At 35.9% G+C, this 16,484-nt stretch overlaps 1 protein-coding gene, 1 long non-coding RNA gene and 2 pseudogenes across 2 annotated transcripts; 1 reads left to right on the forward strand and 3 right to left on the reverse strand.

Moving 5' to 3' along the window:
- Positions 1-580: 580 nt before the first annotated feature.
- On the reverse strand, positions 581-2,368 carry LOC121264979 (annotated as a pseudogene).
- Positions 2,369-6,238: 3,870 nt separating this feature from the next.
- LOC121264997 lies at positions 6,239-13,168 on the reverse strand. Its single transcript, XR_005940594.1, has 3 exons — positions 13,158-13,168; positions 12,150-12,153; positions 6,239-6,372 (listed from the first exon to the last, which is right to left on the reverse strand). It is a non-coding gene; the product is annotated as an uncharacterized LOC121264997 (long non-coding RNA).
- On the forward strand, positions 11,995-12,884 carry LOC121264990 (annotated as a pseudogene).
- Positions 13,169-13,843: 675 nt separating the features above from the next.
- Positions 13,844-15,740, reverse strand: LOC121264980 (berberine bridge enzyme-like 8). Its single transcript, XM_041168403.1, has one exon. It carries the CDS (start codon positions 15,672-15,674, stop codon positions 14,043-14,045), a length of 1,632 nt encoding a protein of 543 aa, XP_041024337.1. The 5' UTR covers positions 15,675-15,740; the 3' UTR covers positions 13,844-14,042.
- Between the last annotated feature and the right edge of the window lie 744 nt (positions 15,741-16,484).

The following is a 16,484-nucleotide window of genomic DNA, read 5'->3' on the forward strand; positions in this document are numbered from 1 at the left end:
GTTGAATTGTATATTTTATTGTAGAAATTTGAGAAAGTTATAATAATTAGATGATATGAGTTGATAGGAGTAGTGAAAACGAACGAGGCCGAAGTACAAGCTGCGTAATTATTATATTTTAATTGACAATGCTCTTAGAATTCTAGATGGTAAAATACCCTCAAGTATAGATATATAGAGCTCGGATTTTTATCCAAAATTATTTTTGTATATATCAAATATGCCACCTATTCATTTATTTTAATCGTAATTAATTTATCCATAGAAATATATTGGACAATGATCGTGGACTTTTTCCACCTTCTGCCAGCCCATATGTCAAATTTTTGTTGAAATGGAAAGCATTTAATAGTGGCGCGCTTCCTGTGACCGGCAATTGCCTGAGATTTTCTTTATAGTTCTGAATTTTATATATAATCGAGGCTAAGAGCTGGTTAGTGATGTAATTGAGTATCATTAATTCATAACCACCAAACCAACAGATCAAAATATATAATTGACGTAAATGAAAACTATATTATTACTGGAACATAAACATGTCACAAAGTACAATATATATATATATATATATATGCATCAACAGACATGAATATATGCCTCAATTTGTGGAAACCCTTTTATTTTACAATGCACATAAAATATCGATATATATGGCCTTTATGATATGTGCTTATTAAATGGAATAATAGGTAAAACATGGTAGAGAGAGGATTTATTGTTGAGTACAATATCTTCTGTAATTAAAATCACCTCTCACCAGGATGAAAGAGCCGGGATGCTTTGTTCATTCCTGAAGAAATTAGTGGGATCGACCATGGTCTTCACATGAACCAACCTGTTAAAGTTGCTCTTGAAATATTTAGTACCCCATGTACTTGCCCGTCTATAGCTTGTGTTACCTTCCATACGATTTGTTCCTATGTCAAGGTCCCTGTAATTGATGTATGCAGCTCTTGGTGATTTTGAAACATAGGCAGCCATGTAACTGTAAAGCCTCCTGATCCAACTTATATGCCTCTCGGATGCCGCAATTCCTTCTTCTTCCCAATACACCAAGTGTTGGATTTTGTAGATGTTACCAACTCTATGTGGGAAAGGAATTGCAGATTCCGAGATTTCACTCATTCTTCCCCCATACGGACTCAGGATCAATTCTGCTTCATTGGCCTCTTTTTGGTAAAATCTCTCCAAAATCCCTTGCAAGCCAACTTCTGGAATAGGTTCCATCACGTAGTCAGATTTTGCTTTGAAAAAAGTTGGTCTTGTTAGAGGAGTCCTGCTTAGCAGTACATCCAAGGATCCCCACTTGGAAACCCGGCGAAGTAGAGGGTAGATTCAATCCAGCTCATTTCAGAGCAGTCTTCTCTTACCAAACCCAATTCAGGGAAGCTCTCTTGCATCAATGAAAGGAGATTATCTATCCCTCCGAGATACAAGGAATTAAATGAAGCCTGTACTGTTCTTCCTTCAGCTTCTTGGCTAGAATTGGCAACACTTAAGATGACGCGAATGAATAGGTCTTCATCAAGCTTGTCTGCAACATTTGCCACCGATGAACAAGCTTGGTTGCATTTTGTTCCAAGTTCCTATTAACTGTGAATACAGTCACAGTTGATGGAACATGAACTAGCTCGATTTTCCACGCAACGATGACTCCAAAGCTGGCCCCTCCACCTCCTCGAATGGCCCAAAATAGATCTTCTCCCATTGATTCTCTGTCAAGAATTCTACCCTTAACATCAATCATTTGGGCGTCAATAATATTATCTGCAGCAAGGCCATATTTGCGCAACAAGGTTCCGTACCCTCCGCCACTGAAGTGTCCACCAACACCCACAGTAGGGCAAACTCCCGCCGGAAAGCCAAAGTTTCTACTTTTCTCTGCAATCCTATAGTATACTTCACCGATAGTAGCACCGGCTTCAACCCATGCAGTGCCATTTTCTACATCAACATTGATTGAACGAAGATTTATCAAATCGATTATGACAAATGGAAAATGAGAAACATAAGAAAGGCCCTCATAATCATGACCTCCACTTCTAACTCTTGTTTGCATGCCATGTTTTTGGGAACACTTAATGGTTGCTTGAATTTGGGAGACATGCAATGGCATAATAATGACTAGAGGTTTCGGGGTGGCAGGTGTTGAGAATCTAGGATTTTGTATGGAGAATTCCAATACAGATGAATATGAGGAATTGGCGGGGGTGTAAATGACTTGAGAAATTGAGGCGGTGGAGTTTCCAACATGAAGGGTCAGGCATTGAAGGAAGTCTTCATGGGTGTGAGCCGGAGTTGCCCATAAAAATGAGAAAAGAAGAGTAATAACAAATGGAAGTAGCACTGAAGAGCTAACGGGCTTCATTTTTGTTTGTGTTTCTGCGTTAAAAACAGGATGCAAGCTTCCTTATTTATAGTGTTATGAGGAGATATATACGTAATTTGTTGAATACTTGGAAATTAATGTGAAAACTGTACGTACAATGGTGCTTATAACAGCTGTTGCATATAACGTACATATTTTTTAACTTTGCAGGGAACCATGCCATCATGCATCCAGCTGATTGGCCAGGGTGAGATCTTGAATTCCCACAAGAAATTTCACAGAAAAAGAGAAAATTCGAAGCTATCGCGCGTGAACGTAGTAAAGCCCAAATTGCATGGCGATTTGACAACATAGTACGTTGACAGACTAATTCATGTCATGTGTACGTACTTTTCTTCGGCAAGCATGCATGCATGCAAGGGGCTAATTAATTTTGGACTCTTCGATATGTATATTGACCTGCGTGATCATGCATGTTTCAGATTTCACAACTGTAATGTCGGTTTATTTTTGCAAGAACATTATAGTTTAATATGGGGTCAAAACACGAGCTTTACAAGAATTTCGTACCTTGCAGCTTATACGTGGAATTTTACATACTTAGCCATGCGGTGGAATAGTCAAAGCTCAGCCTTCGAAAATGTCACGATCTTCCCTATTTAATGAAGATTCTAAAAGGGACATTACCATCTTAATTTCTTATTCTTATGTTTTTGTTGAAAGGATTACCATCTTAATTAGTTCAAACTAGCCCGGTACGTGTAGTAAAAATAGGTTTAAAATAGTAATTAATTAATAAATCATTTTTTTGCTGAATGAACTATTATTATTTACGATGATTATTCAAAGAGATCAACAATATCTGCCTTTGCTAATTAGGACTTTGATGTATGTCTGAAGCGTAATTTCGCATGCATGGACCGATCTTTCACTTTCATCAATCTTATTAAAAGTTAGGAAAATGATAAATACACAACCGGCCTTTTTATAATCATGTTTTAAATAAATGACAGCATAAAAAAAAAATTAAATGACATTTTAAAATAATTATAAAAATATTATTGTCTTGCAAAAATTCTTTTATTTTAAATCATGATTATGAAAAGAGTAATACTACTTATCCATTTTCTCATCATCCTCTCATTATCTCATAATGTACTAGCATTAGATGATTGGAGACTATTTATTATATTTCATTTGTGAACCTATCATTTAATACAACATCATAGAATGATAAGAAAATAGATGATGAGTCAATTTTTCTTACAAAAAATGATTGTGTTTATTGTTACTGAAATCATGATGAGTTTTATGGCTTCTAGAATGCTTAAAAAAATAAATAGGAGTAAGTCATCTCAATGCATTTTTACAAATTATATATATATATATATATGAGAAATGGTACAATGAAGTTTTACACCATATAACTCTAATTGACCAACATGTAATTGATCATTTTTGTCATTGGAAATATATTTAAACATACATATATTTAAGCATTAGTATAGAAGATCAGTAAAAATGATAAATTACATATTAATTAACTGAATATATGTGGTATAAAGCTTCTATATAGAATTTATGATATAGATATATATATTATGTATATATACACGATTTGAATTTTGCCTAAGGATTTGAAGTTTGCATAATGCACGGATCATTAATATCCACAAGGACTTTTCAAAGTTCTTTGACTTTTTCTTTAATTATAATTAGCTGCTTGAGCTAAATTTACAAATTAAGCTAGCTCTGAAGAATTAGGAAAAGGCATTTTATTCTAGTCAACGGTCAGAGGTTTGAAAATTTCAATTTTAATATAAATGGAAAAATTCCTGCCCATTGTAGAAGCATCTGACACGTATGCATGCCTAGTCCTTGCGTGGTCCGCAATTCTTTCCTAGCATAACAAAATAAGAAGTTCGTAGGGTCCACTGTACATTATATATGAATTTATGAATTAAATTTATTTTTTAAATCAAACTATTTCATCATTAGTATTAGGCGTAGTAGAAGTATTCAAATAGAATTATGGGATAGTCTATTATGTCGCCCAATTAAAATAATAATAATATAAAAAAATAATATTCTAATAATATTTTATTCAACTTTCAACTTCCATTTAAAATCATCTCATCTCATTTCATTATCTAAATGAGACGTACTCAGATTATGCTTATTTTTATATTAATAAAATCTTTCCTACTTATAAAAAAAAATTCAGCATATTTTTCGAGAAATGAAATAAATGGACTGTCATGGCCAAGACACGAGTTACTATATGATTACTATACTATATAGTAGTACTATATATTAGTATATTAGTATTATATATTATGTAATTACTATATTAATCTTTTTTTATAATCGAGGGTGTCCGGGCCAGCTTGCGCGCACCTCAACTAATCTTACAGGGCTCTAAAGTTAACGACCAGGTAAACCTGTTATGGCCCTAAGGGGACTCGAACTGATGACCATTGGGGAGCAAATCCAATACTCAAACTGGTGACCATTGGGGAGCAAATCCATGCAGAGCCGGAGTTCAATTATTGGGAATTAATTTTTACGTTTTTAACAAATTTTAAGTTACTAAAAATGTTAATGTTGTTACTAATATTATTACTTATAGTTAATAAAAAAAAATAATAGTTTCATTAATATTTAATTCCATTACTTTTTACTTTAACAATCTATCCAACATTATTAACACTATCTCAGAAGTTTTAAAATTCTTAATAAATTGGTTTATTTAAAATTACTAATATGATGTACACATTTAGAAATAAAACATTATATATTTAATTAACGAGGAACAAATTAATATATAACATAGACATTTGGCTATAATTAATAAAACTAACAACAATAATACACTAATATATAATACACTATATTCAATATATATAGTATATATTATAATATTATATATTATATATTATATATTAACTATATATAATATACGTTATATATATAATATACTATATATATATACACTATACTATACTATATATATTATAATATAATATTAGATATAGTATGCTATATGTTATAGTATACATTATAATATATAACATATATTAATAATATAATTTAAAATATTATTAATAAATTTTTGGAAATTCAATCGCAAAACGCTTGAACGTGACTCAGAATGATGTTCGAATGTTTCATGTATATAAGCCCAAAACTGAAACGGAAAACGTCATTTTCAGACCCTTACCGTTATCTCTCCACTGTTGCACGCCGCCACTAAACTGTCGCTGCCACCGTCAAACCCCGTCACAACCGTCGCCAAAAGGTAGACAACCCTATTTTGTCCTCTTACATGTTTTTTTTTTAAGATTTAGTAGGATTTTGTGTAAACTGAACGTTAGTGGTGACCAGATTTTTAACTCCATTTTTCGACCACAACAGGTTGCCATTGGCCAAATGGTCATCGTAGAAAAGTTTCTTGAAGTGTATATGTAACGGCCCGATCTTTTATTTAGAAATAAAATTACAGATAAAATTTTTTATGGGTTAAAGCAAATTATCAGATGATTTTTTTATAAACCTAGAGTTAAATCTCCATTATTATTATTATTTTCCCTCCAAACCCATGAATCCTCTTCATAATACAACTCCTCTCTACCGGATTTTTTCTTCTTTGAATTTGAAACACGCACCAAACCTAATCCACGCACATGCACGTCTCTTCCTTTATTTTTATCTAGGGTTTTCTTTAGGTTCTCAAACATATATACATATACACGTTTCACTCACCAAAGAATGCAAGCCGCAATGCCCTCCACCATGAGTCTTCCAATCACGTATCAATAAAATGCATGCACGGCTCCATCTGTTTCCTCCGCTTGCACGACATTGTGTTTAGTTATACACTCACACACAGCCTTCCATCTGTTTCCTCCGCTTGCACGACATTGTGTTTATTTATACACTCACACACAGCCTTACACACACTGCCTTTGATATATCCTAGGGTTTTCAGAACCGAAACCAACCCCACGTTCAGTCCCGCAGCACGGCGACCCCCCGGTTCACCACTTAGTGTTCACCCTCCAAACACAACCAACACTCATCGTAGAGCAAACGCGAGACCACCACACAACTACAATCACGCAGCAACCATAGCTCTTCCTCTCCACCCTCGAAAGCAGCCCAAACTCAGTAGCCACCATCATCATCTTCTGTGGAAAGCGGAAGCTGAAGCTCCTCTGTTTTAGCCCATCGAAACAAAGCATCCTTCCCCAAACCGAGAGCCATGTTCTGCCACTGGTGGGCCGTGACGCCACCGTCAGCAGCAACATATATCGCCGGAGGTCTAGCCTCCACCGCCCAGTGACGCCCAACGCCACCACCCGAAGCCCCCATGCACGTTGTGTGGTGTGAAAAATCTCTCTCCGTTCTCTCTCTCTCGGCGTCGCACTAACCAGCCCAAAGGAACCCAGTTGCGCCGCTTTGGTTCCAGCCGCCGTGCCGTACAGCTCCTCCCTCGGTGAGCTCCTCCATCGCAGACCCATCTCTCTCTCTCTCTCAAACGTTGTTGTTTTTTTTTTCTTGTTTTCGGATGTGCCATGATTTCGGGTTCTAGAAAGAACCTTAGTTCCTGTTGGGTCGAGGGCCTTAGGCTCATATAAGGGTGGGATGGGCTTATTCTTTTGTTTGGGCTCATGTGGTAATATCTTTATGGGCTAGAATTTGCAACTATTTCAGATTATAATAATGTTTAAATGGACTTGTATTTTTAAATTGGATTTGACTTAGCTGTGGGCTGGGCTTGAGGTTAATTAGATTTGTATCATGGTGATAGAGTTGTATTTTAAGTGGGACATATAAACTCTAGATATACAGAATTGATGTCAATATTATAGAGTCAATGTGATTTTAGAGTTTGAAAGACCAAAGTTAATGAAAAATATAGATTAAGTTAAAATTTCTAGTTTAATTAAGAGGTATGTCTTTAAGTAGAAATTTACGTAAGCTACGTGTCTATCTTATAGGAAATCAGTCGCGCCCGAAAATTATTTTATTAGCGCTACGAGGTAAGTAGCATGATCATATCCTTACGCGTATGTACAGTGAGCTGTTTGTCTTTTTATAAAAGATATTATGCATGTATGCCCTTTATTGGAAGCCCCTTTTTACGTACCCAAAATATGATAAAATTATGAAGAAGTCATGATTTTATGTGAAAGACTATTCATGAAATTATTTATGAAATGCATGATTTTTATGTGAAAGATTATTCATAAAATTATTTAGGAAATGCATGATTTTATGAGAGAGTTATTTCGTAAAATATTTATGAAAAATCATGATTTTATGCGATGAAACATGTATCATGACGTTTATGAAAGAATGCGATTTCGTTCGAAATCTATGATACAATATGACAAGTATGTATGTGATTTCTTTTGAAATCTATGATATGATATGTATGTGATTTCTTTTGAAATCTATGAAATGTCAAGTATGCAAGTATGATTTGATAAAATATGTAACGACCTATGTTATGATATGAAAACGGTACCTATGTTATGGGCATATTGCATTGACAGGTCGTGCATGCTGATAGTGCACCCAGTATTGTCTTCCTTATGTATGGATTCCACAACCCGCGGCCACGGGCGGAATCAAAATCTATTTAGATTCGCTAACCCTAACTCACGGGGGTCAACAATGGGCAACGGCCTATGACAAGTGAAAGATAAGTTAATGTTTATGTCATGTTATTTATGAATGTATTTATGAATATGCACGCTTTTTAAGAAACCTTATGTTTATTATGTTTACTGTATGATGTGTTGCTTATTGAGTATTCGACTCATTTTAGTTTGTTTTTATGTTTTTAAACCACCCCAGGTGATGACATTTATGAAGACGAGACTGCAGGACAGAACTTGACCCAGGGAGGCGAGACAGAGGCCTAGACAGATTATGTTATGATTATTTTTATGGTTCTAAGTTTTAAATAAATTATTTTGATAAGCACATGAGACTTCCTTATTTTTCATAAGTGCTTCCGCAGACCTTATTTTGGATTTTTAGTATTTATTGAGGTTTGTTATTTTATGAAAATTTTTCGCATCTGGTGCATTGTTAAAAAGAAAAAGTTTTAAGTTCAAGTTTAGTAGTAGCACACTGGCTCCTCGAAAATTCTAAAATGTCTTTTCGGGAACGGGGTGTTACAGTTGGTTTGTTATTTTATGAAAATTTTTCGCATCTGGTGCATTGTTAAAAAGAAAAAGTTTTAAGTTCAAGTTTAGTAGTAGCACACTGGCTCCTCGAAAATTCTAAAATGTCTTTTCGGGAACGGGGTGTTACAGTATACCTCATTTCTATGGTGGCATTTGGTCACTTAGAACCTTGGTACGTGATTTTCGAGAATGGTTGAGCAACTATTCTGTGTCGTAACGTTCGAACATTTTGACAGAATGTTCTAACGTACGACCTTTCAATTACATAGCCGTTATGCCTTCCATGTTCAAACGTATATTTTGTACATTCGAACATTACTTTTCATAGCATTTACGTTCAAACGTTGAATGTTAACGTTTGAACGTACTACTTTTCAATTTATCCACTGTTTGCCTTCCGTGTTTGAACGACAATATTTTACGTTCGAACATAAATCTTTTAAACGTGGAAGGCATAACGTTCGAACGTACCACATTTTAAAATTCTTAGTCGTTTTGCCCTTGATGTTTGAATGTGTATATCATACATTCGAACGTTAATTGTTATGTTTGAACGTTAAACACATATGTGCAAACGTTTTATCTGAACATTCGAACATATGTTATATTATGTTCGATCGTTAATGCAGAACAATTTAAAATTTATACGAAAAATGCATCAATAGTACTAATAATTTTTTTCCTTTTCTATTTTCAGGATATGACTCATCCTTTGCATACTAGGAAACGGGGGAGGGAATGAGCCACTAAGGACACTGCTCGGATCAGGGCTCATACTGTTATGGTGGAGCGAGAGGTCCTGATCAATGAGTTCGACGAGTTCAAATGGGAGTAGATGAGCCTCCGAGATGTCTTCATCAGTAGAGACTGGGAAATATCTGCACAATGAGAGGGTAGGTATACCCCTCAATGGTTCAGAAGTTCTATATGGGATGTACTCCATCTCTTAGGACGCATCCTCTCACACTGTGACTATATGAGGTATTTCGTTTGAGATTTCATCAAATGCCATCGCCGAGCTCCTCAGGATTCGTCGAGTAGTTGAGAAATCGACTACAGCTGACACTCAGACTAGCGACACAACCGTGGTTCACACATCTATATCTGCACACGGCACACTCGATCGAGATGTAGACACTTCTGCATCATCTACTGGCCTAGTTGAGCTAGTAGATGATACCAGAGATGCAGAATAGTCAGACTAGGAGAGACCGCACGCAGATTGAGAGGAAGAACACATTTAACCAAATACATATGCTACCTTTCTCTCACATGTTGCAGCTTATTGTTGCAAGAAACTTGGATCCTATGGCACATAAGACCACATTTAGTCAGATTTTGGCATAGTTTTTTATACGAGTGACACGTGGAGATACCATCGATTTGCCACTGCGCATCTTTGGGAGGATCCGTTACTAGGTGAGCATCGTTTCTATGGACAACCTCCCATATGGTGTCATCATCAGCCGGCTATTACTTGCTCGGAGAGTGCCACTCCAGCTGAAGGAATGGGTCACAGATCAAATGAGCCCCCTCGGCATGAGCACGTATCGACATAGCATTGGACAAGCAAGGGGGTATGCTTGACATTAGCCACCCCCTATAGCGGATCTAGTTCCTCTAAGCAGCCTGGGCTAAGTGTGGGGAGTAGTAGTTAGCAGCCGACGAGTACATCTGCGAGAGATGCGCGGCCTGCTTGGATTGATGTGGTGCTCTCACAGCTGACTGTGCATATCGATCGATAGAACGTGACTGTAGAGGAGTCTGTTGCCAAGATAGCCCATCGTGTAGGTATCCTCAAAGAGAAGGTTGATAGCTTGACTGAGCAGATACAAAATACAAATTTTGTGAACAACATCTTCGTCTGAGTGTTGTTTAGGAAATTCTATCATATTTTGTATTTTGCTTTTAATATATGTAAGAAAAAATATTATTTAATATATCTATTATTTTTTAATTTCAATTCTCAATCTTCTTTAATGTTAAATTTTCAACTTTAATACTAAATCACTGCACTTCAAATTTATATAATTATATTTTACAAATTGTGTATATATAAATATATATTACAATTTTTTAAACTTATTCACAAATTATGCACTATAAAAACCACTTAATTTTTAAATTAGAGTCATATTTAATTTAAATTTACAATTAACATTTGAACGTTAATTACTAACATTTGAACGTTGGCGCCAAAATATTTCACGTTTGCACGTAAGTAACCACAATGTTTGAACATATGACGTTCGAATGTAAATTTTCCCTCCGTTCGAATGTCAAAAATATCTCATCTGTCTTTAGTAACGGTTTCCAGAAACCGTTACAAAAAGTATTTTTAATGACAGTTTGGGCACTGTAACAAATTTTCAACTATCACTAAAAAGCAATTATGTTGTAGTGTGGATAGCGATATTCAGTCAATTTATTTCGTTCCATTAAGTTGGTATTTTGGCAGGTTGGCATTTATTTTGTGGCTTTGTGGAGTCATAGATTAATTATATTGGAGTGGTTGATTTGAAACAACGAGTTTTAGGGTCATTGAGAATTTAGAGTTTATATATGCACTATGAATTATGATTTTTAATTGACAAGAAGTAATGGGGTACAAGCATTACTGGAATGGTAGAAGTTGTGACAGAACTAGAAGACAGGGATGAGGAAGGGCAAGCACGAGGGTCCCTCGAAAGTTAAGGAAGCCCGAAAGAGCCCTGAGCACTCTGTGGAGCCATCATTAGTGGAGTGGTTAGAGTCCGGGTTTAGAGTTCGTTGAAAATTTCATTTGCGAAGTATTAAACATTTTTTAGGACCTCCAGAAGATCTTGGAGAAGGATAAGGTTCATTAGGATGTCTTTTGGGTATATGTCAAGAACAATGTATTTTGGATGTTTGAAAGCTTTCTACTATGATTATGTCATGATACTAGAAACATACTAGATGCATTGCATGTTAACTGTATGAATGAAGGGTGTGTGATTATGTGTTACATGTCCTAACGCTTTATGTTTGGATAAGGAGTTGAGATGAAAGTTGAATAAAATATTGTGACAATTTTATTTTTTTAATATTATTATTGTTTTGAAATTTGAAAAAGTTAAATTGTTTATTATATTTTATGTAAAAATTTGTGAAAGTTGGAATGATGAGATAAAATGTGATGGGTTGAAAGCCTCTCTCAATCCAAAACGAGTCAATCTCTGTCAAATTCCAAGCGAGGTCTAGGGGTGTCACATAATTAGAGCAAAAATGTTGAATACAATTGCCTCAGGTAGACGGTGCATAAACAGTGCTGATGTGGAAAAAAAAACGCACAGTTTTGAAAAACTTTGACAAAGCCGTGTCCTAATTTTTGGGGCTTGAGCCAACAGTCGCTCAGTTTTTCTCACTCTCTTGGCCCCTTTTTTTTTTTTGCTCTCTTTTGCTTTGTTTGTTCTTGAGAAGGAAAAAAAGAAGAGATATTATACAGAGATGATTGGGGCTCCAAAAGGTGAAATTGTTACTCTTGATCTTCTCAAAAAAAAGATGACTGAGTTCGACAAGGAAAGAGATTTAGTAGTTCCACAGCCCGAGAAACCTTCTTCTGGCTCTGGTATGTGCATGGTCTCCCTCATACGCACACAAACCCTTCTAAAATTATTATTCCTCTCTCTTATTGCTATTTGGTTCATATCTGTTTCAAGACCATTTCTTGCATGAAGAGGGAGGAGGATCATAGAGATGGAGAATCATTGCATATTGTTTTCCTACTCCTGGATTTTTGAAGATTTGACCAAAAAAAAAAACAACTTACGTTAGTTGGATTGTCTGGGAAGTTCTAATAATTTCATGTTTCCACCATATATTTTTGCATATCTTGCTGCTGCTCGCAAGTGGAAGAGATTCCATTTTTTCTTGAATATATATTATTATACACCTTCTCCATTAAATTTCTTAAAGTCTCAATTAAGTTGATCAGGTGAATGCCTTCTAACCAGAGTTAAACTTGACCAACCTTGCAAAATAGATTTTCATTTTTGTTTTGTTACCTATGATCTTTGGAACCCACTTTTTTTTACCATTTCCCTTTTGCTTTTATGTCATATCATTTGCATAACAAAATTAACAGTAAAAAAGGCAGTTTCATGTTTATGGGGTTGTGATTATTTATCGTCCTCACTAGGTGGGTGCAGTTGGAGAACTCTCTAGGATATTCCAGTGGAAAGGAGAGGTTCTGGAAATGCCTTATTGGAAAGAGGAAGAGAAAGTGCACCCAGGTGCTTTCTGATGTTCTGCTCTATCTTGTCCAACTCTCCAACTTCTGCGGCATTGGTCTTGGCAAAGCTGCACTTAGAAAGGTAGAACTTAATGCTGTCAAATAATATCATCGGGAGCTGCTGATTTTCTATGTATTAAAAACACCCCCACTTGAAGATTTGAAGACATGCAAACTGATTTGAAGACTACTGTAAAACTCAAGGAACAAATACTCACACTGATTTTATACCTTCCATGGAAGTCTGCACAGATACGAAGCTGAAGACCCACATGAGGAAGATGACCCACACAGATGGGTGAGCACAAATCCACTTGAAGACCACAGCACAAGAAGCCAAAGACCACGCAAGTTTATGATCCGATAGGAAGAACACCACGCCGAAGACAAGATTGATATCCACCGACCAGAGCACAGAAGCGGGAATCCAAAACAAACAAAACTCTGTTTTGTTATTTATTATTATTATTTTTTTAAATTCATTTGCGCGCCGCTTAGATAGGGCGATTGTGCGTAGCAGTTTTGTAATTAGAGAGCCAAAAATGTCACTGTTTACGAACTGTTTATTGTCAATTTTCATTGTTCACAAACTGTTCACTGTCAGTTGCCACTGTTCAAGCACTATTCACGTATTGTTTATTGTCAGCTTTCACAGTTCACGTAGTGTTCACTGTTTATTTAAGTGGATGTTTTTAAAACTTAGAAATGAAATATAGTGTGTTTGAATAGGGAAAACTAGTGTACGGTATAGACTCATCTGTATCGTGTAACCAAATCGAGCCTTAAATTTTCAATACTGATCAAATTGAAACTTTTACTATTAGAAATAACTTTTATAAATTATAAATAGATAAATCTCGAACAATTTTTTATAAAAAAAAATAGATTTTATTTTAAAACAAATATAAAAAAATTTTTTTTAAAACAAATATAAAAAAATTTTTTTTATTGATAAAATCTACTTCTTAACCAAACATTTGTACCAAATTTGTCTATCTGGAACTAGTAAGGCTATTCTTTAAATTATTCGTCAACAACATCTGGTAGCTATTCCATACGTACATATATTTGGAACAGTTTCAATTTCTATTTTCACAACAGATCATCAGCTTTGTTTTTATTTTTGACGAAGAACAATAATATTTTCTATTTTTTAGGAAATATTTCTGGCAATCAAACAGCTATAGTACACACAAGAAGAAATACTTTAAGCGCTGAAATCCTAGCCAGCGAGGCACCAATATTGTGTGTGTATACACATACACTACCGTCCGTGTGGCAGAGTAGGGATACTTTGTTCATTCCTAAAGAAGTTACCAGGATCAACCTGACTCTTGATTTTCACCAACCTCTTGAAATTACCCTTGAAATACTTGATTCCATAAACTTTTCCTTCCGAGTAACTGTCCTTTCCGTTGTGGTTGATACCTAGGTCAAGATCTTTGTAGTTGTAAAAGGCCTCTCTTGGATTCTTGGACACATATGGAGTCATGTAACTGTAAAGCTTTCTTGTTAGATTTATATAGTAATTTGTCAACTCTTGCCCTGCCTGATTCCAGTTTACTGCATACTGAATCTTTGCTAGATTCCCAGCTCGATGTGGGAATGGAGATTCCTCCGCCGGAATCTCAGCCATTCTTCCACCATAAGGATTGAATGTTAGTATTACGTAATGCAGTTCAATCAATCTCTTCCAAATCACCTCTAACCCATCCTTGGAAATTGGCTTCTTCACATAGTCTGATTTCCTCTTCAAGTAGGTTAGAGATTGAGGTGTTCGGCTGAGCAAAACATCGTTTGCTGTCCCGAGAGGGAAGTTGGTCCAGAAAAGCACAGATTGAACCCAGTTGGTTTCGTTGCAATCTGATTTTTTCAATCCCAATTCAGGGAACCTCTTTTTCATGACTAGGAGAAGTTTGTCAGAGTCTCCAAGGAACAAGGCAAGGAATGTAGCTCTTCCAGTCTTCTGGCCATCAGTTCCATTTACCACGTCCAGGATAAGCCTGATGAAAAGGTTGTTATCCAGCTTATCTGCAACATGTTGCCACCGGTAAACGATGTGTGTTGCATTTTGGTCCAAGGTCTTCTCAACTCGGAAAACAGTCACTATTTTCGAAACGCGAACAATTTTGATTTTGTAAGAAACAACCACTCCAAAGCTAGCTCCTCCACCACCTGTAATGGCCCAAAACAGATCTTCTCCCATAGATGTTCTGTCAAGAAGTTTGCCCTTAACGTCGACAATCTGAGCGTCAATAATGTTATCCACTGACAGGCCGTACTTTCTCATCATATTACCATAACCTCCTCCGCTAAAATGCCCACCGACACCGACTGTGGGACAAACACCAGCAGGAAAGCCATGGGTTTTACTTTTCTCGTAGATTCTGTAGTAAACCTCGCCGAGAGTTGCCCCGGTCTGGACCCAAGCGGTCTCACTTTTCATATCAATGTGAATGGAACGGAGATTAAACATGTCGAGGATAAAGAACGGGACCTCGGGAACATAAGAAACACCCTCATAGTCATGGCCTCCACTTCTGATCTTCATTTGCAGATTGTGCCTGTGAGCACAAACCACAGCTGCTTGAATATGGGACTCATGCAAAGCAGTGAGAATGAGATAAGGTTTTCGGGTTGTGGACGTGTTGAATTGGAGGTTCCGGATGTAAGATTGCAGAACACAAGAGTAGGAGTCATTGCTGGGAGTATAGATAGCCGTAGAGATTGGATGAGAGGGCTGAGAATGGCTCAAAAGGCAGTGAATAAATGAGCCAGAGGTGGCTGTAACGGAAGAAATCCATGGGATGGAGAGTAGAAGAAGTGGGAACCATGAAAGCATTGCTGCAGGCAGCTGTACTGATGTTCTGAGCTTTGGTAATCTTTGATTCTGCATTAGTAATTAAGAAGGGTTGGGTTTGTCCGTCGAATCCTTGGATTGGCAATATATATATGATCATGTGCGGCAAATTAGAAACTCCTTAAAAAAAATAAAAAATAAAAAAAATAAAAAAGAAAAAGAAAAAGAAAGAAGGATATGAAGATCATGCAAGGCACATCGTAATTGACCTAGAATATTCAAAGATCCATAAAGAAGTGGGGCCGACATGTGAGCTTGTGATATAGAAATTCCAAATCATTCTTGTATATACGTATATGGAAAAATCTAATTGTAAGCAATTCTCGCATTAATACGTACACTCATTCAATATGATTAGTTAAAAAGTAGATTTTATTGAAAACAGTGCTAATTTGAATTTAGAATATGGAGGTAATAACATTAGTACACAGATTGGTACGTAAACTTGCTTGTACATAGCAAAACTCTACGTATATTGCAGTTGAAACGTGCGTTTCTTCTACATAATATTGAATTTCTAGATAATTGCAAATATAATATATCCAGAACTGTAATGTCTTGCAAACGTTACCTGAGAATTGAGAATGGTGCACGTAATTTATCTCTCTTCCATTTCCACCTAAAAAGTAAAATTGTAAACAGATACACGTGTTTTTTACTTTTCATTTTATATTATGAGAATTGTTAGATTCATGTAGTTTGACGAATTAATATTACTTTTCATTTTTAATATGCATTGTTTCATTAAATGAATGCCTTACATTTAATATTGGTATGCGAAATTACTTGCAAGAAGACTTTTTCATTATGAGAATGAGGCGATAAGTAGCACTCAAGGAACTCATG

Source organism: Juglans microcarpa x Juglans regia, chromosome 5D (genome assembly GCF_004785595.1).
Source record: "Juglans microcarpa x Juglans regia isolate MS1-56 chromosome 5D, Jm3101_v1.0, whole genome shotgun sequence".
In the NCBI taxonomy this organism is placed as follows: domain Eukaryota; kingdom Viridiplantae; phylum Streptophyta; class Magnoliopsida; order Fagales; family Juglandaceae; genus Juglans; species Juglans microcarpa x Juglans regia.